Here is a 27,010-nt window from a genome sequence, read left to right as displayed (position 1 = left end):
TGATATGGCATCAGTGATAGATAGTGGGTAGCTGTGTTGGTCTGAAGCAGCAGAAGGAATTTAGATTCCAGCGACAACTTTAAGACCAACAAATCTTTATTCAAGGTATGAGCTTTTGTGCCACTGGATTCTAAATTTGTTCTATGGCATCAGGTATGACAAATAAATCTGAGATGGCTGGCTGGTGCTCATGGTCAGTAGCAGTTAGTAATTGGTGAAACTGTTTTCCTTCCCTAGTGTAAGAAGTATGTCTTCCAATATGCACATGTTTTTGTCCAGCTGCTGACAGAGTTCTTGGTAAGTGTGTCTCCTTGCTTATCCTGTCATTCAACTGTAAATAAAAATCAGCCCTCTATACTAATGAGATCCCAAAGCTGTAACAGATGCGGGACTAAAACAATTGAAAAGAAGCAGCTGTCTTTGATCTTTTTTTTTTTTTAATTAAAAGCCTAAGTAAACAGGATGCACTTTACCTGGAGCCAGTGTCACCACAGAAACGGTCAGCATGGGAAGGGGAAGGGCCCCAGGTGGGCATGGACACACCTATGCTTCCCAACCCTATTCTGCACGATCATGCCACTTCTAGGGGTTTCTCAAAGTCTGAAGAATGTTTAAGGGTTTTCTCAATGCTAAAAATGTTGAGAAAGGCTGAGGTAGACACTGGAAACAGGGCATGTTCCACTCAGGATTCTGGCTCTGACAAAAAGTGGCTTCTGGTTGCTGAGGCAGACCCAAAGGCACATGTATTATATGCTGATATGTTATTATTTAATTCACAAATAGTAATGAATCCATTTACCATTTGAGGGAGGAATACAGTACAACAGTGGATCCATTCCCCCTGTTTAGATAGGCAGGGCAGTTATTGTTTTTAAAGAAGATTCATACCTTCCAAGGGTGGTGTTTTAATCTCTGCAGAAAGCATAGGGTAATCTGATTTAGCTATAGGCAAAATTGCAAGGGGACAGGGGCACAGTTAAATTATAATATAATGAAAGTGGGTGGTAATTTTTTAAGGATGGGCCAGTCGGATTTTCTTATGATTTTAACTGTTGTCTCTCTTTTTCCCTCTTGCTCCTTTTGTAATGGATCACAGGACCAGGTACGTGAGAATGTTGCCTTGTAATTGTATTTTGCTTTTCACTCGTAGGAATCCTTGTGCTGCATTTTTGTATGTGGCATCCAGGCAAATTCCTGCAGCCCTCTTGGACAGAGGGACACAGGATCATGGATCACTTTATTTTGATTTGCTTGGAGGTGGAGGGAGGTTGAAAGTCAATCACAAAGTCCAGTTTTAATATCATTCTTGCCTGCTGTCATCTGCCAAATGCAGAGTGACAGTATCAAAGGGTTTCATGGAGTGGGGACTATAATGAGCACTTTCGAAGGCCCCCACTGAAGCTTCCTTTTTGCAAAATGTTAGCTTCGCCATTTTTAAAGCACCATTTTTAAAACACCACTTTTCTAGCTCTTGTGATTTTGGGGGGCACCTGGAAATTCTGGGCAGATTTTGCTTTTAAGGCTATAAGGGTGGTAGATGGATAACCAGAGGTCCCCTTCCTGTTCTTCCACTAACTAAGCGCATGGCTTCTGTACACCTAGAACTACCAGTGCCACCACCTGACCTAGCTGAACATTCATAATCTGCTGACAGCACATGAAAAGCTTAACTGGAAAGAAACATCCTAAATATTTTAAGCAAACAAAAAAGCACCAGCACAAAGTGATTAAGTGGGCTGATTCAGTTAACGTTAATCTCTTTACTTCTACTGTATCATCAAGGGCTTCAGTGGAGAATGCAGGCTTCCTTCCCAGCATACCTCCAGATTAAAAACAGGTCCTCCAGATTCAAGTTCTCCCGGTTATTAGGCACATGAAATTTAGTGGGGCACACAATGCCCTTAGGTATGCAAAAATATGATCAGCTTCAAGCTATGCCCACTCAAAAGGAACTTGTAGAGAAGAAGGTGATCAGGCATGCCATTCTCTCCCCCCCCCCGCCCCCATTGACCACAGTTTTAAGTTTATTGTTAAGTGAAAACATTAACGAATGTGGCTTATTGCCCCTATTCAACAAACTGGGATCCTAAACCATCCAGACTCAGAAGGAGGGGGGAGGGGGGAGTGTAATTCTGGTTAACCTCTATACCTATTTTCTTAAGTCACAAGTAATCAGTTAGCATTTAGCCACCATTCTTGGCATAAGAAGGGGGAGGAATAAGGCGTGAGTCTGGTAATGAGTCAGGTTCATGCAGCACTTATATATTTTTTTAAGATTGGCCCTGTCTCCTTCCACAACAGATGTATGTCTCTTATGAAAAAGAGAGGAGTATAGATTTGAATCAATTTTATATCTATTTTGAAAGGAAAGTAAAAGGGTGACCCAGCTGAATGTGCATTCTCAAAAACACACATACAAGGCTCATAAGTTTGCCCATCCTGTGAGCCTCCAGGCTGCTTTGCATATGGCTTTTTATTACTGTTCTGCCTCAGGTTCTGCTCAGAGGGGGGGGGGGGGCCTGGGATGTCCAGTGACAGCTGGAACTGGCAGTTGAATGGAGCTTCAAGCTTTCAGCTTTTCCAGCAGGGACAGAGAGTTTGGGGTGTGCAACCATAGTTGGTGACACCTCAAGAACTGGACCACCTCTATCGATGCAGCATTGCTGAAGGAAAGGACTGAAGGGGAGGGCGGGAATGGAAGCTGCCTGCATATTTAAGTGGATTAGTGTTCCTTTATTAAAAACCTGCTTTTAAAACCAGAAGGGTTGAGACATTTGTTGTAATGCGGTAATGGTTTTTCATTTCAAATACCTACTTGGGTTTGTTTTCACTTTAATTCGTGCTAATTAAATGTTGGAATGTGTGTGTGTGTATCTAACACGATTGTTTTTATTCAACGTATATGCCGAACACTTTAGAGCAGTGATGCGCAAGCTCAGAACCAACTGCCAACCACCGTCCCCACTTGGCAAGGGCCCTGCCCCCTTCCCTCATGCCACCTTGAGGAATGTGGCTCAGAAGAGCCACAGGTGGTTCCTGATTGCCACTTCATGAGTATTGCCACTTTGGGCTAAAGAGCTGATCAGTATCTTATAATACCCCAGATTGAAACCAAATCCCTCATGATGATAATTTTGTATGATCTGGGTTTGTGTTCAGAGAACACATATGTACATATTTAAGTAGCCTTTGACACTGAAGTTTGTAACTGTCACCCCCCACTTCTCTTTTAGCAACCAAAGGCTCTTTGTAGAGAAGCTGGATTCTGCAACTCTCCACAGTCTGAGCTTGCTCGCAATTTGTTGTCAGACAGCCAGTTTCATGAATTGTACGCAGCCTTGGTTGAGGAGGTAAGGATCATGACCCTTCCATCTACTTGGACTAGGGAAGATGGACAATCCTAGAGATTGATGTGCAGACAAAGAGTGTTATAACTGCTCCTGAATTGTACCAAAAGCAAAGATAGAGAGCAAATCTGGACACTGCTATTTTGGGTAAAACATCAGAGGAATTCTGAGGGAAGCGAAATTGATAAATTTAATTTTTTGGCATTGCTCTGCACATATCTAGAATCTTACCTAATGCAAAAATCAAGGCGAATGTAGAGGTTCCTTCACAGGCAAAACATTGGATGCTGCTTTTTCAGGGGAGGGGAAGACTCTGTCATGACCTAAAGCCCTTAATTTGGGGGGGGGGATGTCAAGTCTGTTGAAGCAGTTGTACAAAAGTACCATAATCAGCATAACTTTTAGGGGTATAAATTCCTGTCTGTAAACAACCTGATCTGAGGACTACAACTGATATTGTGGAATAAAGCTTACTGTCAGTCTCTGCTAGTGCAGGGGTAGACTCCGGGGCTGTATTGCCCTCCACTGTCCCCCTTTCTCTAGGCCATGCCCAAGAAGAGCCTCACTTTTAGGATGGGAAGCAGGGTTCACCTCTATCTTGCTCCCTCCCTTTCTCTCTCTCTCTTTCCAGGCACCTCTCCTGTGATATCTTGGGAGTGAGTGAGTGAGTGAGTGAGTGAGTGAGTGAGTGAGTGAGAGAGAGAGAGAGAGAGAGAGAGAGAGAGAGAGAGAGAGAGAGAACCTGGGCTAGGTCATCTCCTGCTGGTTTCTCTTCTGGAGCAGGTGAATGCAGTGCTGGGGCTGCCAATCCTAGACTTGTACCTTGTTCAGAAATTACATCGGTGAGGCTGTGCCAAACCCCCCCATTTTGATGTTTTGAGTCAAAGTAGTGCTTTCAGGGACTGGGCAGAATGATTTTGTCCCAACCCACTTTCTTAAAATGTTGACTTTTTTCAATGTGCTTGGTCACCACTCCCCCCCCCCCCCTGAATCATGGTGCTTTCTTGTTCCTGGATTAGTCAAATGGGCTATCACAGCTGACAGGGGGTCACATAGTGCATGGGATGATGTTACTATATTGTCTATTATGACTATATGCTCCATCAGTTAGGGTAGGTAGTCCATTTTAAAGTGAGGTGGTGTTTCTTGCATAGGTGTTTACTTTCAAATGCTTCAAAAAGAATCTTAAAGACATTGTCAGAAGGGGAAGGAATGAAAAAGCTCTTTGCTACTGCTGTTGCTTGTTATGAAAACTTGACTTTATAATAATATATTATTTATTGTCTATATTATAGTATTTTTTTCATTTTTAAAGAAAGAGATGTTTGATTAATTTTAAATGCCTCTTGCAGCAAGCTGTGATGCAGGAAAAGCCCTTTTTGGCCTGTGGCGTGTGCAAGAAAGTGATCGAGGTAGCGGAAAGCCTGCTGGAGAACAACAGAACAGAAGTAAGGAAGGTTGAACAGCCACCTCTTGGTCTGGAGGGCCAGGTCTGGGGGACTATACTCCCCCCCTCCCCTGCTTTGGAAGCCTGAACCATGGTCACTACTCCAGAAGAGAGCATGAGGATATTGAACTGCATGATACATACATTTCCTCACCGCTTCCATTTGGGAGATATTATTCACAAACTGCCTTCAACAAAGAGTTTTATTTAGGGAGCATTTGGTCTGGCAGCACAGCCTGGTTAAGGAGGTCTGCAGGCAAATGGAGAGCAGGGTTGTACAGGAAAAAAGGAGATTCACTTGAGATCAACCTAGTTAGTGGTTAGAGTGCTAAACTGGGATTGGGAGATCTGTGTTCAACTCCTACCTCGGCCATGAATTTCACTAGTGAATCTGGTTCTGTCACTCATTTTCAACCTATCCCACGGGGTTCTTCTGAGGAGGATAAAAGGGTGTGGGAAGCATTATACAGGCTGCACTCCTTCAAGGGATAGTTGGATAAACGGGTAGTATGCCCCAGATTTTCCTCTTTCTATTAAAGGGTGTCTTTTTCACCTCTGTGTAGCAAGCTGCATCTGTCAAAATGCAGACTCTGAGACCATACTTGAGCCTATTGGCTTGTTTAATGGCTTTGTTCTCAATTTTGTAGCAGTCTTTAACATATTGGCAATTGTAGAGCAAGTCTCTGAAGAGGTGGCATCGACATACCCCAAATAAATAAGCCCCCCTCATCCTCTTTGCTTCTAGTTAGTGTAACTGGGGTTTTTAGGTCAGTCATAACTCTTGTACCATGGCTAATTGGGAAGGAGGAGATTACTATCCTTTACCAAGGTGCAGCACTGCTATCACCTCCCTAGATAATTTCCCCTTTCCTGCTTTTATGTTCCAGGAGGATATAGTCCATGGAATGATGAAAATCTGCCATGTACTGCCACACGAGGTCTTAGCCCAGTGCACGGACTTTGTGGATTCCTATGGGAAGGCTGTTGTTGTTATGCTCTTGGATGCAACAAAGCCCGAAGCTGTGTGTATTATGCTACGATTCTGCCCCAAAGACCTCGCTTTGACCACTGGTAGGTCCTTCACACTAAGTGCTCATCTTTCCTTGGCATGATGTCTCATTCTGTGGCTTGGGCTGAATGCATTGACAGGGGAGATTCCAATTGCTTCTTGTTTCTCCTCAGAGATGCTACTTCTGCAACAGCTCGTAAAGCACCCCGACACATATAAGGCCAGTGAATTCTGCCATGTATGTACCATTCTCATTAAATATGTTGATGAGACACTGGAGAGGAATGAAACACAGGAACACATTGGAACAGTGCTTTCTAAAGGCTGCCGACTGCTGCCAGAAGCTTTGGTGTATCAGGTAAGTAAGTTATAGGGCCATTATTGAATCAGAGAGCTGAAGAATCTGGAGTTGGACAACGGGGGTGGGGAGGAGGGACCACTCTCCTTTCGCCCACTTTCTTGTACAAATATGTTTTTGTGATACAAATGTTTATGCTTACCCTGGGAGCAAGTGGTAAAGGATGTTATGTCCTTAAAATACCCTCACAGTGCACGTTACATTAGAGTCATCACAGGGACTTGCAGCAACATGTCAGCGGCAAGTTCCTTGCACAAACTCACTTCTAAAGTGCTGCAGGGACCAGATTCATGGGCCATGGTGTACAGGAAGGAGGGCTTCAGCCTTTGCCAGGTGCCATTCTTCTGACACAAAATGGCCTGAGGGGGGAGTATTTGCCCCACCGAGGTGCTGCATGTGCACTGAACCTTAGCATGTTTAGTACCCCCTCCCAAGCAAATAACATTCCTTGTCATTTTGAATGGAGAAAAAGGGTGTATCTGAATCAGGTCCTTGTGTCCCTTTAGAATTAAGTTTCCATGAGCTATCATCTTGGCATCCTGATGCCAGTTCCCATTGGGATCATGTGTTAAATGTGACATATTGTTTGGACCCGAGATACCCTTGGTATATCTGAGAGACCAATGCTGGTTCCTTTTAGAACTGCCACGGATCTTGCCTACAGTGAAAATTCAAGATGAAGTAAGAGAGGCAAAAAGAGTTTGGATAAAGCCAGTGAAATTTCTTAGCAGGCTTCTGCACATTCCCAGGACGTGTGGGTTCAGCTGTGGAAACAAAGACTGATTCCTCACTGAAGCACAAAACTCACTCTGCCTCCTGGTTGCAAACATGCAGTTGTAAGCTGCACATTTGCAAGCCTCTTCACGGGGACCCCTCCCGTGTTTTCCCTCCATCTCATTGTGGCTTTTTGCCTCCTGACGTGGCAGCACGGGAAAACAAGTTGGACTTCTCTCCCCCCCACCCCCGCTCCTTTGCGTGTCAATCCCAGCAAGCCATCAATCAAAGCACAGTGGTTGTCTTGGGGATTCAAATTTCCACCCTCCAAGCCATCAAATTAATTTTTTTAAAGTGCACTTCCATGTTGATATGCAGTAACACCATAATGTAAATGCATTTTTAATTAAAAATAAACCCTACTGCATCGCTATGGAGATATGCCACAACAATAAAGCACCTCCCCCCCTTTGGGATTTGTGGAGTTTTGGACTCTATTTATGTTTGGGTAGAGTTGTAAGACGCTGGACATTGTATCTGGACCCAAAAGAGTGATTGTGTGTAAACAATAGGCTTAAAAAAAAGAGCACAGATGTCTGGCTGATTGGGAGAGGGCTGCTCCATCACACGCCCCCCCACTCCATTCATTCCCCTCTGCCAGAAAGACCGTGGACACTTAGGGAAAATTTTATTTTAACTTATGCAGAATAGCTTTGCGGTCCCGCAACAATGTGGACCATGCATTTTTTTTTAAATCTCAGAGCAGGAAATGGAGAGGGGAGGGTGGATGTGAGGATAAGCAGAATGCTGCAGGGACTGTCACACATTTCTCCCTTGACACAGGCTTGCTCCCTAATGTGAAGTGAGATAGCAAGTGGCAAATTGAGTTTTCATGATTTCCATCTGTGTTCCCTTTTTGTCATGGGCCTAATCGGGGCATATGTCAGGGCCTGGGCCATGTGTAAGTGGAGAAATTGGGCCATCTTGGCCTGCCTTCCCTGCCCTTACCACCATGCATCACTTCCGCTGGCTCCTGCTTGCTGGGCTGCCCACCTAGTCCTCCCACTTCTGCCACTGCCGCCAATGAGGAAAAAAGTTTCCCGCAGCTCTGCTGCACTGCAGGGTGGTGTGGAGCATTTATTTCAGCCTCTTAAAGGAGTCTTCCTAAAACAAATGAAATAAATGCTCACCAATGTCCCCCAGCACACCAGAGCCATGGGAAGCTTTTTTTTAGAAGGAGTTATTGCATTGTTATACAATAACTACTTCTGAAAAATAAAAATAAAATACCCCACTGAGATCTGCCATATTGTAGGGTGGCAATGAGAACTTGTTTAAAGGAAGTCTTTTAGAGACTGGAATAAATGCTCTATGCCAGTGGTAGTCAACCTGTGGTCCTCAAGATGTCCATGGACTACAATTCCCAGGAGCCCCTGCCAGCATTTGCTGGCAGGGGCTCCTGGGAATTGTAGTCCATGGACATCTGGAGGACCACAGGTTGACTACCCCTGCTCTATGCCACCCTGCAGTGCGGTTCTGCCTCGCTGACCCAGCTGCCTTGTGTGGTATAACAAATTTGGGGCGGACAGGGAAAAGCAGGTGCCAAAGTCTCCCTGTGCGGTAGTGTGAGGCATTGGGGCAACTAGGCATGGGCTAAAAATCAGGAGACAGCGCAGCATAACAGCCTTCGTGCAGTAGACGTCTCAGTGTGCTACATGTAGCAAAGGACTGAACCTCCCTTCTTTGGCTTTGTTGCAGTGTGATGAGTTTGTGGAGCAATATGAACCGGCCGCTGTCCGCCTTCTGATTCAGGTCATGGAACCAACCTTTGTATGCACTGTAAGTGATGTCATAAAGGTGGTTTGCATTTAGCAGAGGGAAGCAGTTCTTGGAATTAAGTAAGACTTCTAGACCCTGTGAAATGGTGGGTAGATTTTGCAGTTCTGTAGAGCTGAAGGAAATAAAACAACCGTATTTCTTTGCCATCATCAAAATATAAGAATATGGAGAAAAACGTTAGATTAATTTTTTTGCCTCTTTGTGGGTCTTTGACACTCAAACAAGAAATCTGAATTTGGCATAAAAGCAGAAGCCTGTGGACAGGTAACTTTGGCACGCTAGTAAAGCTCTTTACTATCCCAATCTCATCAGACCTTGGAAGCTAAGCAGGACCTGTTCTGGTTATTACTTGGGTGGGTGACCACCAAGGAAGGTCAGGTTTGCTATGAAGAGAGAAGGGCAATGGTAAACTTCCTCTCTTCACCTGTTATATTGAAAACCCTAAGATGTGAGCAACCTGATGGAACATCACAATGTTGTAATGTCGCATCTGCCTTTGGTATGGGTTAGAGATTGTCAGATTCCATGGCTGTTTAAAAGGTGTGGTCATATACACCCACCTACAGGATTAGAGGGAGATTGTAAACCTGGTTTACCAGTCTGAGTGTTGGGCAACAGCCATGTGGAATGGTGGCTGCCTTGAATGTTGCCAAAGAAACAGAAAACTGAACCAGAAGCCATTAAGTTACTAGCTAGAAGTGATATTCTTTCAGAACAGCCTGCCTATGTGCTTTCATGCTTCCAGTCTGCCATACCTGTATATTTGCAAATGGATGGCTATCTTAAAAACGGCACAAGTCTTTAGTATTCCCTCCCCTCATGAAAAAATTGACCATGTAAAGCTGTTCTAACACTTTCTACTCCTTGGGGAAGTAGAAGGCCATAGGAAATTGAAACAGAAAGGTTAGAAAGTCCATATCTGAGTAGGTAGAATTGCCGTTTTTAATGACATCTACTCTTTCACCACACAGAAAATAGGAGCCTGTCCAGAATCCCATCTTTTAGGCATGGAAGCCTGTGCCCGGGGCCCTGCCTACTGGTGCATGAACCTAGACACTGCAGCTCAGTGTGAGGTAAGGAGACAGAGATTTTTCAAGAAATAAGAAGAGAGTCTTGCATACAATGTAATAAATGGAAGAAGCAAAAATCTTTTTGAAGATTGACTGGATTGAAGATTGACTGAACGATACCAATGAAACTAAGCGAGGCAAAATCAAACTATTTGTGTGGATTTGGAAACAGGATTCCTTTTTGGAACAAGGGTGCTGAGTTCACAGCATTATTTGAAACTTTCTTTTACCTTTCTATGGCTTGAATAAGCCATACTGATCCATCAGTATCTTTTAAGCATGAATGCTCTAATTCAGAGGTGGCCAAACTGTGGCTTTCCAGATGTCCATGGACTACAATTACAGTGAGCCCCTGTCAGCCGGCAGGGACTCATGGTAATTGTAGTCAATGAATATCTGGAGAGCTACAGTTTGGTCACCTCTGCTCTAATTACTACACCGAGCTCTTCACATGAATGGCTTCCCTAATCATTTCAGAAAAATTGCCAATGTTGCAAGCACATACCTTTGTGTATCTGGAGCAGTTTCGTGCATTGAAAAAGATGATTCATGTGCATATTAGAATGACATGGAAAATGGACGGAGGTTAAATCAGCTAGTTGAACTACAGTGCTACAATGCTCTGTAAAGACCTGGGCAGAGTCTGCACTTACTTTGTTTATTCCATTGTCAATCCTGTTGAATTCAGATCGCTTTGAACTCGGGTCTTCCTCCCCCCCCCCTCCCTATTGAAACAGGAAAGTCTTCTGCACGTGGTTAGAGAGGCTCAGAAGAGGGGGGGGGAGGCAAATGGAGACTTTGTTTCCTTGAAGGGGGGAGTGGATCAAAGAAGTCAGAGGAGGGAGGAAAAATCCTTTCTTTTCTTGAAGGTGTGGGGGGGGGGAACGAAGAAGGCACACAAAAAAAATCCAAGGCGACAGAAGTTGAGAGAAATTAGGGCCTTCTCCTTTAAGGCAGGCTTGTCACATGTCCACCTGTAGCCAATCACGGGTCCTCTACCACGGAGGAGAGCCCAGATTCAAAACAATGTGATTTTAAACTATATTGAGCATTAAAACCACTTTAAGATATAGCACAATAAAGGTAGGGTCACTCCGGATCAGTCCTTCTTGCTGCAGAAGTAAATTTTAAATCGCCTGAAATCCAAACGGAAATCACATTCTGTGTAGAGGGCAGGGACTGAATCGATCTGGGGTTGGAATAAAAGCTCTGTGCAGTTTACACCCTGGAACAGTTTGTCTCATTACTGTCAAATTAGATGAGCCTTGAGGCAGCTTTAGTTGCATACATCCAGTAGTCCCATAGTTATGATGTGCCTCCACATTAGACACATCTGACCAGTTCTATGGGGCCCGGACAACAACTGTAACACATGTCCAGGTGCCTGTTGGTTTCTGTATCAGCTGTGTATGTGGAAGCCTGCTTTGCTTTGCAATTCTCACTGGATCACAGCACATGTAATTTAAACTACAGGATTAATTAAAAGGAAGATGAAGGGACCATAAGTCTCACTAACTGGCTGACAACCAGCCAACACCTGAAATTCTGATCTACCTTGAGGCTTCAGGTGTCTCTGGCATATTTTGTGCTATCAGCTATGAGATGAAGAGTAGAAATGGCCTTTCCTTCATGACTCCTCTTATTTTTCTTACAGGCCACTGAATACTGCAAACGTCATATATGGAACTAGAGGAAGCCTGTTCAGTGGGTGAACATTGCTTTTATTTTGGATTTTGGTGGGAAAGAGAGATCTCTAAAGCTTGGAAGAACCTCATATTTCTTTTCTACCTTCGGTTTTGTTTGCAGTGTGGCACTCCAATGGGTGTTTACACTGCTCAAGATGGGGAAAGTTTCTTGGTATTCTTTGTTAATAATGCTGTAAAACACCATTTAGTTTTGTCTTCAGAGCTATGATGAGGAAGGGATTAGGGTGGGAATAGAAGGTGGAAGAGTGTGGCATTCATCGGGGAGGGGGGAGCTGATAATTTCTACAGAACATGTTTTAATGTAAACAGATTGCCTTATTGTTAAATCTAAAAAAATTATAGTAGCAGACTGCAGGCAAACAAGATATCATGAGAGATAAGAATCATTTAGATCCCCCCCTAAAATCTCCTGGTTTATCTTCCCAGCCGTTTCCTTTTAACTGATTTTCAGCTGCTTTTAATATTCTGCGTTTCTTGAAGCATATTCAAGCATGCGTCTTTAAAAATTTTGTTTTGGTTAACAATTTTTTTCCTGCATACTTCGGGAGTTTGTAGAAATCCATATCTAGGTGGACTACTTCTGGTGCTTTTGAGATCAAAACAGAGGCCAGTCATTTTAACATTCATATAATAATTAGAAAAATATTCTGCAGAGTTGCCTGGAAAGAATGAATTGTTGCTGCCCAATTGGACATGTGAAATGCAGGGGAAGAGATTCCCTACTTCCATTTGGAGAGCTTAAAGATGCCTTCAGCCTTTTCCTCTTCTGAGATGCATGCACCTACTAGCTCCAGCTTTTGTCACCCCCAAATAGAGATGCACATTTCCTGCTGTATCAAAAACGTGTCCACCACCTGGGAGTGCATATACATTGAACGTATGCACAGAAGTATGTTCCATTACATAGACTGCCTAGCCTGACTGAGGTGACTAGCTGGCCTGGGGTTTTAGATCAATGAGGACAGAAGTACATAGCTGTTTCCAGCCCCCCTCCCCCCACCTCTGGTTGTAATGGGTCTATTTAGGCTTATGAAAGTGATGTCTATTTAAAAGACAACCACCAAGGTAATGTGCAATTACTGCTCCTTTTGATATATGTTGAGCAGCAAACAAAAGAGCAGGTGTTTCATTTCAGGTTATTCTGTAAAGTAGGAAAAGAGACAAATGTTCAGGAGACTAACCAGCAAGTATTAAGCAGAATTACCTACATGCTAGGCTTAATATGTGGTGTAGGATATATTGGTACCTGCTTAATGACAAATTCCAGAGCCACTGGCATAATTTGTTACCTGGCAGTTCCAGAGACATGAAAGGCACAGACAAGCCTCTACAAAACCACTACAAGCTAATACATTTGTTGGTAACATATGCATCTATTTGTTGTACAGAAGAGAGAGTTTACCACATGACAGAAATTCTGATTTCTGCATGGATATTGAGATACAAAAGCCTATTTTTTATTGAGGCTGGGCTCCATTGCTTATGTGGGGACATACTCTTAATATTAATATTAAGGTGTCATTGTGTTTTCACTACTTAGGGCTTGTCTGACGTAAAAACTTGCAAACCCCCCCAATATACCTGGTGAGAACACATGTGGTTGCTCCTATAAGAACACTGTCTTGAGCATTTTACCGAAGCTCCTGAAATTGTGAAATATTAAAGAATTATTATGGACTTCTCCATACTTTTTTGTGTTAAACTGTATATTATTTTTCTTATATACATGTAAAATGCATATATTGTCTTTCTGTCTAACCCAGTGATTCCCCAGTTTCTGGTTCTTCAGTCTTGGGGGCAAAATCAGAAGGTCTTGAGTGGAACAGAAGAACAAGCAAATATGGAGCTTTGGTGTCTCCTTGCCTGCTGGGTAGGAACCACAGTCATACAGTCTTCCCTAAGCTGCTGGGCTTGGACCCTCCCTAGTGGCTGTACAGACAACAAATCCTCCCCTTTCTTTGGAAACAGCATATCTTTCCCCAAGCAAAAAGGCACTTCTGCCTTTCTATCAACTTTTTCTTGTGGATCTGCAGGAAGCTCCATTTGAAAGTAGCTGCCTTGGAGGACTTTTGGTACCTCCCAACAATCTGTAGTGATCTGTCTATCTGAGGTAGTCATTGGGTGATTGCTCTGAAGCTCTATGGAAGCCATTTGGCAGCAGTGCCCACTTCCTTTTCTCAAAGGTCCAAATGGGCCCACAACCTCAGAAACTGGTTTGAATGTGACTGATATTCAGTGACTGTGTGGTTAAACTATGGGTGAAGTGTGGCCAATATGTGGCAAAAGCATGGCTAATGTATGATTAATGTATGGCTAGTATGGCAGCTAAAGCATAATTACATTGTGGCTAATTAATGGTTAAAGTGTTACTAATGTGTGTCTGAGGCATGGTTAAAGTGGCTTATGCCTGGCTGAACCACAGGTAAAGAGTAAACATGGTCAGATTATATAGTGTGGCTGGATTGTGGCTAATGTGTGGCTAGCACATGGTTCATGCATGGTTAGAGTGCTGTTAAAGTGCTGAACAGCTGAAGTGTGGCTAATGCAAAAGCACTGACAAGCCTCTGCAAGACCACTACAAGATAATACATTTGTTGGCAAGCACTGAACACATGCAGGTGAAGCAGGTACTGTTCAATGTGGCTTATGCTTGTTTAGTATATAGTTAATGTATGGTTGGAGTGTGTTTAATGTGTAGCAGCTAATACATGGCTAAAATGTGGATAGTGTGTGACCGATGCATGGCTAAAGCATGGTTAAAGTGTGGGTGAATCGCAATGGTGTTGTCATAACCATGTTCCAGCCATGCATTAATCCTTACCGCAGTTCCTCTATATATTTTTGAAAAGGCCATCTGGGTGGCGCGTCCGGATTGGGCCGGCCCCTGGAGTACCTGCCTCCAGGAGCCGACTGCGCCACCCGGAGACCATGCGGGCCCTCCAGTTAGGAGGCCACATGCGGCGGAAAGGGGCTGGGGATGCCTTCCCTGATGCCTACCGATCACACCCGTCGCCTCTGTGAAATGGCAGGTGTGCTCAGCGGGCCATGGGGAGCCCACGTGCTTGCGGGGGGGGGGGGGACAGGCAGGCCTTCCGTGTGGCCCGCCGAGCTGCAGCTCAAGTGAGAATGATGAGCACTTAATGTGGCTATGTCTTTGGTTTAAGATCCCAAAACTAAGGACTGTGCAAACAAACTTGTGTAGCAAAGTTTCTGACTTTTTTTTTAAACAAAAGCTCTGCATACACGAGGAGGCAGGGGTAGCTGAAAGAAAAGAATTAAACTGTCTTGCTAGGCACAAGCAAGACTTCAAGATCTTTGTGGACTGTGGATAAAGTGACAGCATGGAATTTGGCATCTAGAGAATAAAATCTTTTAGCTTTTAAAAGCTTATCACAATGACATGATCACAATAACATGGTGACAGAGAATGTTTCAGAAGCATGGCAAGGAAAACCTGGAAGTCAGAAGAATTGAGGCTTTCATTCATTAGTCAGGAACTGAAGACACAAAAGTTAAACACATTCCATCCCCATTGAAATCAATTGGACTCAACTACACTCAAATTTGTCCTGATTGTATCTAAGGACTTCAACAGTTTGTGGTCTGGTTTTCATGTCTCTTTCTCCTTACCTCTAGCAGTTTTACTAGGCATCTGAATCTTCATGTCTTGCTTTTCCTTTGCTACCTTCTTTTGCCACCCTCCTAGCCTGGCAGATCATTTGAAACCCTGCATCATAAAAGCAGAATGATGTAAACGTTGCTTAATTTGCATAATTTATTCAAACTGCAGATTTTTGATCTCCGCTTTGTGCATCATATACACAGCCCTGAATAAGGCACGCTTGTTATTCCCCTCCTTGATGGTTTGATGGAAAGGGAATGTACATGCTGGTATACTGATGAGCATGGCCATTGCTCAGATTTTTCTCACACAGGGGACTGCACTGGAAATTTTGCTTAAATCAAGAACGTCTGTGTGACAAGTAGGGTAGAAAAGATAAAACACAGATTAACCAAATTCATGAATAGTGTATTTCTGGTTCTTTTGACAGACCGTTCCAAAAACTCTCAACAATTGACTGTTTGAAAGCAAAATAATTGTAAAAAAATTACACACAAACACTCTACGTTCAGAACCCGAATTAATGTCACTCTTGTTTCTTTTGATGCTGTAGTGTTTTGGTAAGCCAGCAAAATGGAGAAATGGCTTCAGGGTCCCCCCCCCCCTTTCTGGAAAAGTGACAACACAGATTAATGCCAAACATTTATGGGGTTTCCTGAAGTGATACACACAATTCACCTGTGTGTGAGATGACAGTCCCAGGGTCATTTTAGCTACATGAGGTGGGCAGCCATCTCTTTTCCCCTACCCCCTGGTCGTTCCTGGTAAGTGGCTGGTGGCAAACAGAATGATGTAATCCAGGACATGATGGGGAGCCAGGTCAGCTCCACCAATGGGACATGGCACCATGATTATTGCAATCCTAGCCTTAGGCTTAACCTCAGGACCTCCCACATGTCTGTCTTCAACACTTCATATTTAAAAATAAAAATTTAAAAAGTGATGTGTAGAATGATGTGAGTGCCTGGTAAAAGCATACAGTCCTGAGAACCTTCCCCCTGGGGCTAGGCTCCCCAAGGCTGCCATAACAAAACAGTTGGCTATCTTGGTCATATTTACTCTGAAACAGGTGATGGCCTGGCACTGACTACCTCGGCCCTGGATTTTTCCTGCCATACTTGTCCCTTGCTCAGTGCTTTCTCTCTGGTGGCAATGGTCTGTGCAGGCCCAGGCTTCCTTGGAGTGCTACACCAGCGATGCCACTTCTAGTCATAACTCTGTAATCTCCAGAGGACTCTCCATGATCACCTCTCTCATCTTGTGCATAGGAGTAGATTTGGCAGACTCTGTGCGGGCATTTCTGTCACAGTAAGCCCCACCATCTGCAGTCAGAGTCTCCAAAGAGCGGCCCAGCACTTTCTGGTCATCTTCAGGAAGGCTGTTGAGGTCAGAGGTGAGCAGAGTTCCTGTGCTGCCATGGACCACGTGGATCCCATCAGGTCCCTTGAGCTCAATGGGCTGCTTGTGCCGGAACCGAAGGCTCCCCTGGCTTGGACTCCTTTGGTCATCGTCATCATCTAGATCATTCTGGATCAGCTGGAAGAGATCCAATTAAAAATCAACACGTTGCATTGGAGTGCCTCCTTTCTCCAGCCTATCTGATTACATTTCCTTCCTCAGCTAATTTGGAACCCACATGAAGGCTTATACCAATAAAAAGGTGCTTCATCAAGATATCCCTGTGCACTCAAATGCATTTGAGCTGCTTAATTTCTTCCAATTAAAAGAGCTTATCTCTACAAGCAAAAGAAGTGCGCATGGGTTAGCTTTCTTCATTGAAATGAATGAAAAAGTCATTACAAGCTAGAGGAGTCCACACAGGGACTGATGTTCACACTGTTATCACAGACCACTGGACTGAGCTACATGCCTTCGATTACTCCTGGAAAAAATGCATGGCTCTCCTCAAGTTAACAGTATTTGTTCATTGGGTTAGGGTAGAAACCAAATGTTTTAATTGGTGACTTTATTGTCTCCACTGTTGTATTCCTCCCACAAAGAGCCTAACAGCTGAACTGAAAAAAGAATATAATGCAATTCATTAGCCTTTTTAAGACTGTTTTTGAACAGTAGCTTGTTAAAGCCAAACAGCAAAATATGGTCATTTCTACACAACATTTCACAGGAAGGGTCTCATGTAGCTCAGTCACAGAAGCTAAGCAAATCCGGGCCAGGGTACTACCAAACTGTGTGGTCCCCCACCATGTAAGCCACTTGGAACTCCTTGGAGAGGAACAGATTGTCACAATAACAGCAATGACAAGAATAGTATATCCAAGCAAGACAGGGAGGTCGGAGGTCTGTCTAGTTAACTGTCAGCCAGAGGACAGGTGGAAATTTAGCTGTGACTCCTTGGTTTCACTAAGTAAGAAGAGGGACAGAAGAAGCCTGGATTAAACATGAAAGCTACAATCTAGCCCCAACCATGACTTTTTTAACCTCTTTATCCACTCAATACAGAGCATATAATGAAGCGGTGCAGGGAAAGGAAATGAGGGGGTTCAGAGAGCAAGAGGGAAAAAAATAGGTTTGGATACAGATTTTTAAAAGAAAAAAAACTGGAAGAATTGTATGGGTCTAAAGGAGGTGGGAAAACTGTACCTGGTATTCTTCAGATGGTCATCTGAGCAGTCCCACTGATAGGAACTATACTAGGGTGAGATTGTAACAACTGCCACACTCCCCATAGAGGTAGCCTGATTTACTCAGGTCCAATGTGAGAACTAGAGCCTCTTGTGGCGCAGAGTGGTAAGCAGCAGAAATGCTGTCTGAAGCTGTCTGTCCATGAGGTTGGGAGTTCAATCCCAGCAGCCGGCTCAAGGTTGACTCAGCCTTCCATCCTTCCGAGGTAGGTAAAATGAGTACCCAGCTTGTTGGGGGTAAACGGTAATGACTGGGGAAGGCACTGGCAAACCACCCCGTATTGAGTCTGCCATGAAAACGCCAAGGGTCAGACATGACCCGGTGCTTGCACAGGGGATACCTTTATTTTACCTTTAATGTGAGCACTGGTAGCATTTCCTACTCAATTCTTCCAAACAGCACAGCAGAAAAACAACCACAGCTCCACCTGTTGTGTGGAAGGTAGCAGGACATGTGGCTGCAAAAATAACACTAGTTACGAGAAAACAATTTGTCTCTGTGTGCCACAGTGATCGGAAAGACAAGCAAGTTGACTTATTTGAAGGTGGAAATAGATGTTGTCATATGAACAAGATGTTTAGACCCTCCCTGCCAAATGCAGCATGCATCATAGCATGAACATACAATGCTTGATGACTTTGGAGGGTATTACTAAAAGTTCAAGTAGGACAGCTTTCACTTCCTGGGGTAGTGATTTGTGTGCTCAGGGTGAGATGGAGGGTGCTCTCCATTTATTAAGACGTCCTTTATTACAGCCACTGTAACAGACAGTTTTGGGTTCTTCCTGAAAAACTTGTTTAGCACTGGATGCAATGCAATAATGTACATCAAGCAATACAAGTGCCTCTTGTCTCGGTTCTTTAAAATAAACTAGACTGGTTTTTGGTTATTAGCTAAAGTGAACATTATTTTAGGAAGAAAAGTCATAGCTAGCATATACCTGAGGCTTCTTAAGGAACTCAAATATGAAACTGACCAATGTGCTATTTGTCACTAAAATCGACTTCCGCACCAGAAGACTCAAAAGGAGTAAAATTTACAACTATTTTAAAAAGGGGAGGCAGAAAGCATATCTTCTCTAAGTAAATGTAAAGTAAAAGTAAAACCGCCCTGAGCCTTCGGGGGAGGGCGGTATAAAAATAAAAATAAAAATAAAAATAAAAATAAAAATAAAAATAAAAATAAAAATAAAAATAAAAATAAAAATAAAAATAAAAATAAAAATAAAAATAAAAATAAAAATAAAAATAAAAATAAAAATAAAAATAAAAATAAAAATAAAATGTAGAAACTGTAATTAAATACTGATTTTTTTAAAGTACATAGATGAACTAAATCTGCTGAGGGAAAATCAGCTAGGCAGAGAAAAGTCCTAACTCATTTATCTTTTGGATTTCTATGGAAAGGATAGCAAGCATGTGGATATGACCATCTAGTAGACATGACTGAAAATAAAACAGTCAGTATTGCAATCCATGGGATAGTCTCGTTTGGAATACTGCAAATGGTTCTTGTTGCTGCATCTCAAACAAGATATTGCAGAACTGGAGACAGTTCAGAGGAGAGCAACCAAGATGATTAAGGGTTCAGAGTGTGGGGCTTTTCTTTTTAGCAAAAGACTACTAAGGAGAGACATGACAGGTTTATAACATTATGCAGATATTGGAGGAACTGGATAGAGAGAACTTTTTCTTTTTGATTTATGCTACTAGAATTTGGGAACATCAAATGTACTTCTTAAGCAATAAATTGAGGACAGACAAAAATAAATACTTCTTCAATAAACAAATAATAGAATTATGGAATTCAATGCCAGTAAACGTAGTTAGGACCACTATCACAGATGGTTTTAAAATGGAATTAAACAGATTAATTGATCATAGGACCATCAATGGCTATTACCTGTAGTGACTAAATGGAAAAGCAGTAATCCTCCTAAAAATTGTGCTAGAAGGCGCCATCAGGAAAGATCTTGGCCTCTGTGCCATATTTATTCCCCTCCAATAAGATGCATAAATTGGATAAATAGTAAAGTATAAGAAGAAAGTATGGTGTTGTTAGTTGCCAGTAAGATCCATTAGAGCCAGCTTGGTGTAGTGGTTAGGAGCATGGACTTCTAATCTGGCAAGGACTGTTTATGCACTGGAGGTTTCATGCGGGCTGCAGGCTGGAGTTTTAGTCATAGCAGTTTGCCCCACCTCTTCCTGCATCCACATGGGGGAGCATTTGGCCTGGTATGACTCACCCACCCCCGATTTGTGCTCCTGCACAAGAGCTAGGGCAGGTGAGTTCCCAGTGCATAAATGGTCAAGCTGAGTTTAATTCCCTGCTCCTCCACATGGAGCCAGCTGGGTGACCTTGGGCTTGCCACAGCACTGATAAAGCTGTTCTGACCAAGTGGTAATATCAGGGCTCTCTCAGCCTCATGTGCCTCACAGGGAGTGGAAAGTAAAGGCGATTGTAAGCCACTTTGAGAGTCCTTTGGGTAGAGAAAAGCAGCATATAAGAACAAACTTTTCTAGATTCAAGATCCATATGTAACAGGGTGATTATTGCTGAGATTAGCCTAAGCAAGCCTGACCCCATTAGATCTTGGAAGCTAAGCAGGGCTGACCTGGCTAGTATTTGGATGGGAGCCCTCCAAGGATTTGTGTGCGTGTTTCTTCAAGATCAGGATATGCAGGCAGGAAATGGTAAACCACTGCCAAACATCCCTGGCCTGGCTATCAGACAATCCTCCGATCTCCTGCTTACAAAACACACACCCTATGATAAATAAATAAAGGAGAGGAGCGATCTCCTGTCTCAAATAATGCAACAATGGAATTGGATCAGTAGCAATGAAGCTGTCAGTAATAGGAGGATGGAAATGAGTCTGTTGGCACACTTGCACAGAATTGTTTGCAACTAAAAAAAGGTTAAGTCAGGGTGTGAAAGGCAAAAATCTATCTTGTGTTCTTCCCACAGAAGAGAAAAAAACAACACAGCAGCTGTCTGATGTTGGCAGTTTGCTCCCATATAAGTGACACTTTTTATCTGTTGCATCATATACACAGATTGAGCAAAAAGGAACAGGACAGGAAGTAACAGTGATAAAGATCTGAAGACTTTTAAAAAAAGAATGGCCCAGCTCATCAAACACTAGACAATTTTTTTTATTTTTGATGTCTCTGCTGCAGGGTTAAAAGAAGAATGGAGTGAGAAGTGCTTCCCCACCCACAGTGGGTATCTGTGATTGTGCCCATACCAGCAGAGCATGCAGGGCAAGAGCTGAAATCACTTTCTAGTTTAGTTCTTGGAGGTTACAAACAATACTCAACACAGGTTATAATTTCCATCAGTACAGAGAAGGCAGGAAGACAACCTAAGTGGGGCTTAGACCTACAGCAAGTGGTATAGGTGAGCTCAATTAGAATTTGAAGGCATAAGATGCATATTCTTCTCCAACAAAAGAAAAAGTAGTTGCCCTGGAGATTCTTTACTCTTTAGCTACTGTTTGAAACACAAAATTAAATGCTTATCTCTCTGGAATGGTGAGAAAAGAAGGAGTAGCTAAATTCTTTCCCAGCATTTCTCTAGTTCTTTTGTCCTTTGGAAAGCAAAAAATGGAGAACAAATAATCTGCTTTTCTTCCCTTTTCACAAGGCTTCTTCATCCTAATTACAAATAACTATCCTTGCATAGTGGGTATTTAAAGGGCTCCGTGTCTTAAGTAAAAAAATTATCTCAGTCTCTTGCCTTCAGCATCTTGTAGGTATTTATTTAGTTATGTAGGTATTTATATACTGCCCCTCTCAAAAATCATTTTGGGATGGTTGACATGATTTAAAACACAATCAAATAATTTAGTAAGACAAAAACATGTTAAAATTATAAAACTGACAAGTACAGTTGATTACTATTGCAGTACCCTAGTTTTAGATTGTTTCCACACTTCTAACAGTCTGCTGACTCCGCACAAAGTTCCTAAGGCCCATTTGTGAGTTGCAACATTTCCTTGTGAATCTAGGACTTCCTCTTTCTCTGTCTTACTCATATTTATGTACTTTTCAGAGTCTGGCTCCCTCATTTTTTAACCGTTTGAGGCTATTGCATCTGAAGAAACCAGCATCAAGGCAAAGAGAGGAGCTGTTCAGAAGAAATGTGCACAGGCATGACCGACAGGTGGCATGAAATTTTAAGTGCCAAGGAAATAGGACAGAAGTGGTTTGAGCGCTGATTATTCTACCTGTTCTATGAATCCTCTGCAATCAGGTGCTCAGAACCACATGAAAAAATAGGTGTTCTACAGAGAAGACTACAGTTTGAAAAGCACACACATAATCCCAGAGAGCACAAACAAGATTTTTTAGAAAATTCCACTGCACACAGAGTCTACCTCGGAGACCGAGGACTGGTCCCCCTGACCCGTGGTGGCTTTATGCACCATCCGCTCAGCGAGTAGTCTTTTCAGTCGCAAATAGTCATCCAAGACTACCTTTAAGAGAGAGCCCTGGAAGGATGGAGGGAACGGGTGCAGAAGAAATTACACAGGGCCCTTTGCCATCTGTTTCTGAAACTTATCTCAGTTATGAAAACCACTCAAGAAGCTATTCCAAAGTAAAACATGTATTTCTTCTCCCCAAGGTCTGCCAAAGTTTAAAAGGCATACTCTTCCATAACTTGTGGTATCATCCTACTTCAAATACAGTAAAATTGGCACAATGTATTCATCTCAACAAGTGGCATTCTGAACATTGATTGTTGGTTAGAGGTTGGATCCAGAAATTCAGAGTTTGTTCCTAGTTAAATATACATATGCCAAACAATTTCAAGGGACGTTGCCCTGGAAGAAAGGCTGAAATATGATCATATCTCTCAGGGAACTAGTTGACCATAAACCTGTAGGTTAGTGAGCCTAAATGTACAATGCAAGATAAGCTCACCTTGATTGGCCCTTCTCGCATGATCTGGCCTAGCTTGGCAATATTGTCATATTCCTGGATGGCTGCTCTCAAGTAGCGATCATCTGAAGGTTTGGCAGCAGAAGGCTCTCGTCCAAATGTTCCCTAAATAGGGAGAGGCTTTTGAAAATTGTTTCTCATTCAATAAGGCGGAAGGGAAATCCTTCTGCAATCTTTGCACATAAATAACCTTATAAATCTTTGTCTCAAACATTCTCATCTTTTTTTTGCTGGCCATCTCCAACTGTACTGTTTAATAATTAAACAGGAACACAGTAAGTTGAACAAAATTTTAGTAACAATTTTTACTTAACATTAGCATCAAGAATTTACATGTGTCCTGCAGATGGAATACGCATTTAGTTGGAATAATCCATTTAAGTACTCAATTCCCATTAAGTATATCATCACCAGCCTTATCAGACTTAAATGGTCCTAAAGCTATCACAATGCTTATTGAATTGGGATAGAATTAGCAGAATGGTTAAGAATTGTAAATGAGATGTTTTAATGAGATTGTGATGCTCGGTTAGTGACAACTTCTAATTCAGGAAGAACAGTACTGCTACATATGTATTTGATTTTCTGTTGTGCTTGCTTCATGAAGAGGCTGAAAGATATTCTGAATATAGTGTTATTTTAATTCCTGAATGTAATGAGACGCCAACTCACATGAGTTCTGGCTGGACTATTCCATAGGTCTGTTATTTCACTTAAGTTCTCAGGAAGATCATCTTCATGCTCAGCTTGTGCTGCCAGTTCCAGATTCCTGCAGAAAGGGTCTAACCACACAGGGTTTGCTCTGCAAAGGGAGACACCATATATACACAGAATAAAAAACTGGACCAGCCAGAGACGTTCCCTCAAAATCTGGTGCAGAATCATGTCAACATTTCTGGTAACTTGGAGCATTCCTTCCCACTATACCCACAAAGAACACTTAAATACAACTTGCAGCAATAACTGCCCTCATAGAAAGCATCATCTCTGCAGCTGTCAAGCAAAGCTACACTTAATCAGATGCCACAGTAGTCAGATGCCTTCTGACCGCTAGTTCAGTGTGGGCCACTTTCCACTGTACATTTGAAGTGTACAGCAAAGAACTAGTATGTTGTTCAAATAGAGCATCGACATGTTACTACACTCACTATTCCCAGGTTTTTTTAAAACACTCTGGTGGAAGCGGGAAATTTATTTATTTATTGTTAGATACTCGATTCCCATCAAGTATATCAGCAGCAGCCTTATCAGACTTAAATGGTCCTAAAGCTATAACAATGATTATTGAATTGGGATAGAATAAGTAGAATGATAAAAAATTATGAGGTATTTCATATTAGATGATAATAAAACTTCATAATTAATAAAAAACCCAATAAACCCCCCTAATTGAGTAAGCACTATTTTGGTGCTGATTGTCACTAGCAAGACAAATGAAAGCTGTGTAGGGCTGAGGCACATATGTGTGGTGAAAACTGCTATATGGATGCTGTTTTGCCATGGCAAATGCCTGTTTTTGCAGCATCTGCAAGAGCTACATGGAGAATGGTCTCCAGCTGGAATAAACCACTGCAACTTGAGCACTGGGTCTGGTGATTAACACCTGACTTTATATGTGCTATTGAGTGTAGCTCTGTCTGCACCTCTTCTATCTCCTACTTGTTTCTAAATAATTGTTTTCTCTCCCTTGTCACTTCCTCTTCCCCTCTCTGCACTCTTTCATATAATTTGAGGTATTTTTTGTTCCTTCTTTTATACATCCTTCATAGGGCTAGTCAACATTTCACACAAACATATTAACATTTGGTTGAGGCCAAGGTCGTACCCTTGCCATCAGATAGGGCCCCGCTGCCTAACCTCTCACCTGGATTTCCGTCTGAGCCACTCCCCTCTCATCTAAATTGGGCCTACTATCAGGTTTTAACATTAGACTCGGGGAGACATTTTAACTGATGGAGTGATTTGAAATAGTATTTTATAAGTCTAATTTTAAGTTTTCAAATGTATTATTGTATGCGATAATCTTTTGTTCAAACTTGCCATCTTGTTCAATAGGAACTTGTTCAAACTCGCCATCAGAACCATCTACAATTAAGATAAAGAGCTATTTTGGTATTAACCTCAATAGCAAGACACATGCTTTAAATGGGCAGAGAAACATCTTTCTGCTCAGTTCTTCTTTCACCAACACAGCAGTTAATTCAAAAGGAAACTTCTCTATAGAGAATTTATTGTGTGCTAAGCATTGTATTTCGCTTAAACAGAATTGAATTTGTTCTATGCTTTTGTTTATCTATATGCTATTAGCAACATGTGGCAATCCATGGATTGGGGCCATACTGGCACAAAACAGATTTTTCTTAAAATGGGGGGGGGGGGGGGGGGCTTCAGATTTGCAGAAAAATCTGAAATCAGAATTAAAATATATACAGGCATTTATGCACCCTCTCCCAAATATATGTTTACCAGATGAGAAAGAGAGTCACTCCAGCCTGGCTTGGTGGCAGAGCTTGGCAGCCACTCTGGGCTTGGCCTCAGTGTCAAAGAAAACTGACACAGCTTCTTTGGCCCAGCAGCAGTGGAGGAGGATGCTGACAGCTGCACTGGACCAAGCCCTAGAGGAGGAGGAGACTGGCAGCTGCATTGCGCCTGGTCATAGTGGTGGAGAATGCCTGCTTGCTGAGCCAGGTGCAACAGTGGTGGTGGAGGACTCTAGGCTTGTTAGCAGGCATGCCTGGCTTGGGACTGAGGGGGGGGGGGTGGGTATGGGATTCCCCCTCTAAAGTTCCTGCTGCCTGTTAAATATGGCAAGGCCCTGTCCTACAGTATGGCATACTGTCCCCAACAACCAGTGGCATCTCTCTATAGCTTAGTTTTATGTCCAAGCCAGACACTATTGAAGTGGCCAAGACCCTGCTGGACCAGACTCCATCTTTTTCTCTACTACAGTTGCAGCCTGAAACATGTATTGGTCTCCTCTTTTCCCCCATCCCATTGTATTGCTGATTAAGTGACCTGCAGAACTGTGTTTGCCTAGGGGCTCCTAAGCCATCTCTTGTTATCTCAAACCTATGACTCACACTGAGCCAATCTGCCAGGGGAGATTGCTCCCCCATCTCCAAAGTTAGACCTACTGAGACAGGATAATTCTCTTTGTTTAAGCTCATCAAGATCTACCCAGGACAAGCCATTCCCCAACTTCTCACCTATAGAAATCTGGTTCCCAGCATGTACACCCTTGACCCAAAACTTATTTAAACATTGGCTTTCCCAAGCTAAATTTTGCTTCTGATCTGGGACCCATTCAGACCACCCTTTTCAGACCACCCTTCATGCCACTGGCTGGCTGTGTCATATCTCTGCCTCTGCACTCTCCAGGATGGTAAATATACCAACTGCAATCCTTTCCTCTCCTTTTATTTCCTATCCGCTTGACTGTTATTGTGCTAGACATATTTCTTTTTATTATTTTCCTCGCAATAAAGATTGTTATTTTACTATAACCATCTGTTGTCCGCCTTGAGTGCTAAAGGGTGCAAGCATCTCATAAACATTGGCAAATGATCCAAGTGCTGTATTACCAAACCTCTCGCAAAGCAATTCCCCACTGCTAAATATACATGTGTCTTGTGTTTCTGGTAATCCCCCCTCTTGAGCCATGTGAGGAATCAACAGTGATGGGCAGGATCACCCCTGAGTGTATTGCAAGGGCTCAACTTATCCCTTCTAACTTCAACAGGAGGAATAATTTTAAAAGCCTCTAAAATTGTTGAAGACTCACCCATCAAAGGAATACTTATTTGTGTTTGGCATATCCATGATGTCCATGAAGCCTCGGTTACCTGTGGAATGCAATGGGTAGGTTTACATCAACTAAATTTAGCGTTGCCATCTTTTTTATTGTTCCTGCTCTGATTACTTTAAACCAACCTGACACATTGAAAAACATAGTCGGTTAGGGATTTTCCCCATCACATCTGCATGCTATGGATAGTGTTACAGTTTAAGCTGTATGTGTCAGTCTGTTGGCTTTTATTATCCAGTGCTTCAGGGTACCTCCCCACATTCATTGGTACTCATTTTTCATGAGTCAGAAAGAACAACCCACAGTATCTCTCACCTGTGGAACCAGCCACAATTGCTTTCAATTTCCTTTTGTGTCTGCAAAACAGTTTAAAACAAGTAAACATTTGAGGGGGAAAAAAGACAAGAATATTATGGTGAAGGTTGTGTCATATGAATTTTAGTCCCTTTAAAACAACTCATACACTGCTTCATTTCCTGCCAGAAAATGGAAAAATGGTTGGTTGCT

General features: G+C 42.6%; 2 protein-coding genes across 15 annotated transcripts in view; one reads left to right on the top strand and one right to left on the bottom strand.

Annotated features, from left to right (window-relative positions):
- LOC143843835 (prosaposin-like) overlaps positions 1-11,553 on the top strand; it is a 45,623-nt gene extending 34,070 nt beyond the window's left edge. The window contains exons 7-14 of the mRNA XM_077350531.1: positions 238-303; positions 3,234-3,350; positions 4,700-4,795; positions 5,682-5,865; positions 5,977-6,161; positions 8,634-8,714; positions 9,686-9,787; positions 11,439-11,553. Of these exons, the coding sequence (XP_077206646.1) occupies positions 238-303; positions 3,234-3,350; positions 4,700-4,795; positions 5,682-5,865; positions 5,977-6,161; positions 8,634-8,714; positions 9,686-9,787; positions 11,439-11,474 (867 nt within the window). The 3' untranslated portion in view covers positions 11,475-11,553. The remainder of the gene's footprint in view (positions 1-237; positions 304-3,233; positions 3,351-4,699; positions 4,796-5,681; positions 5,866-5,976; positions 6,162-8,633; positions 8,715-9,685; positions 9,788-11,438) is intronic.
- Positions 11,554-13,114: 1,561 nt separating this feature from the next.
- CDH23 (cadherin related 23) overlaps positions 13,115-27,010 on the bottom strand; it is a 556,038-nt gene continuing 542,142 nt past the window's right edge. For 11 of the 14 annotated variants that reach the window (XM_077350511.1, XM_077350517.1, XM_077350514.1 and 8 more), the window contains 5 exons: positions 26,819-26,859; positions 26,480-26,540; positions 23,371-23,500; positions 22,681-22,803; positions 15,252-16,648 (listed from right to left, as the gene is read on the bottom strand). In XM_077350511.1, the coding sequence (XP_077206626.1) occupies positions 16,322-16,648; positions 22,681-22,803; positions 23,371-23,500; positions 26,480-26,540; positions 26,819-26,859 (682 nt within the window). In that variant the 3' untranslated portion in view covers positions 15,252-16,321. Of the gene's footprint in view, positions 13,134-15,028; positions 15,218-15,251; positions 16,649-22,133; positions 22,248-22,680; positions 22,804-23,370; positions 23,501-26,479; positions 26,541-26,818; positions 26,860-27,010 lie in introns of those variants that run through there. The other 3 variants (XR_013233707.1, XR_013233706.1, XM_077350528.1) reach the window with 3 other exon arrangements.

The sequence above is a fragment of the Paroedura picta genome, chromosome 8 (genome assembly GCF_049243985.1).
Source record: "Paroedura picta isolate Pp20150507F chromosome 8, Ppicta_v3.0, whole genome shotgun sequence".
NCBI classification, from domain to species: Eukaryota; Metazoa; Chordata; class Lepidosauria; order Squamata; family Gekkonidae; genus Paroedura; species Paroedura picta.
This window is presented reverse-complemented; position numbering and strand designations above follow the sequence as displayed.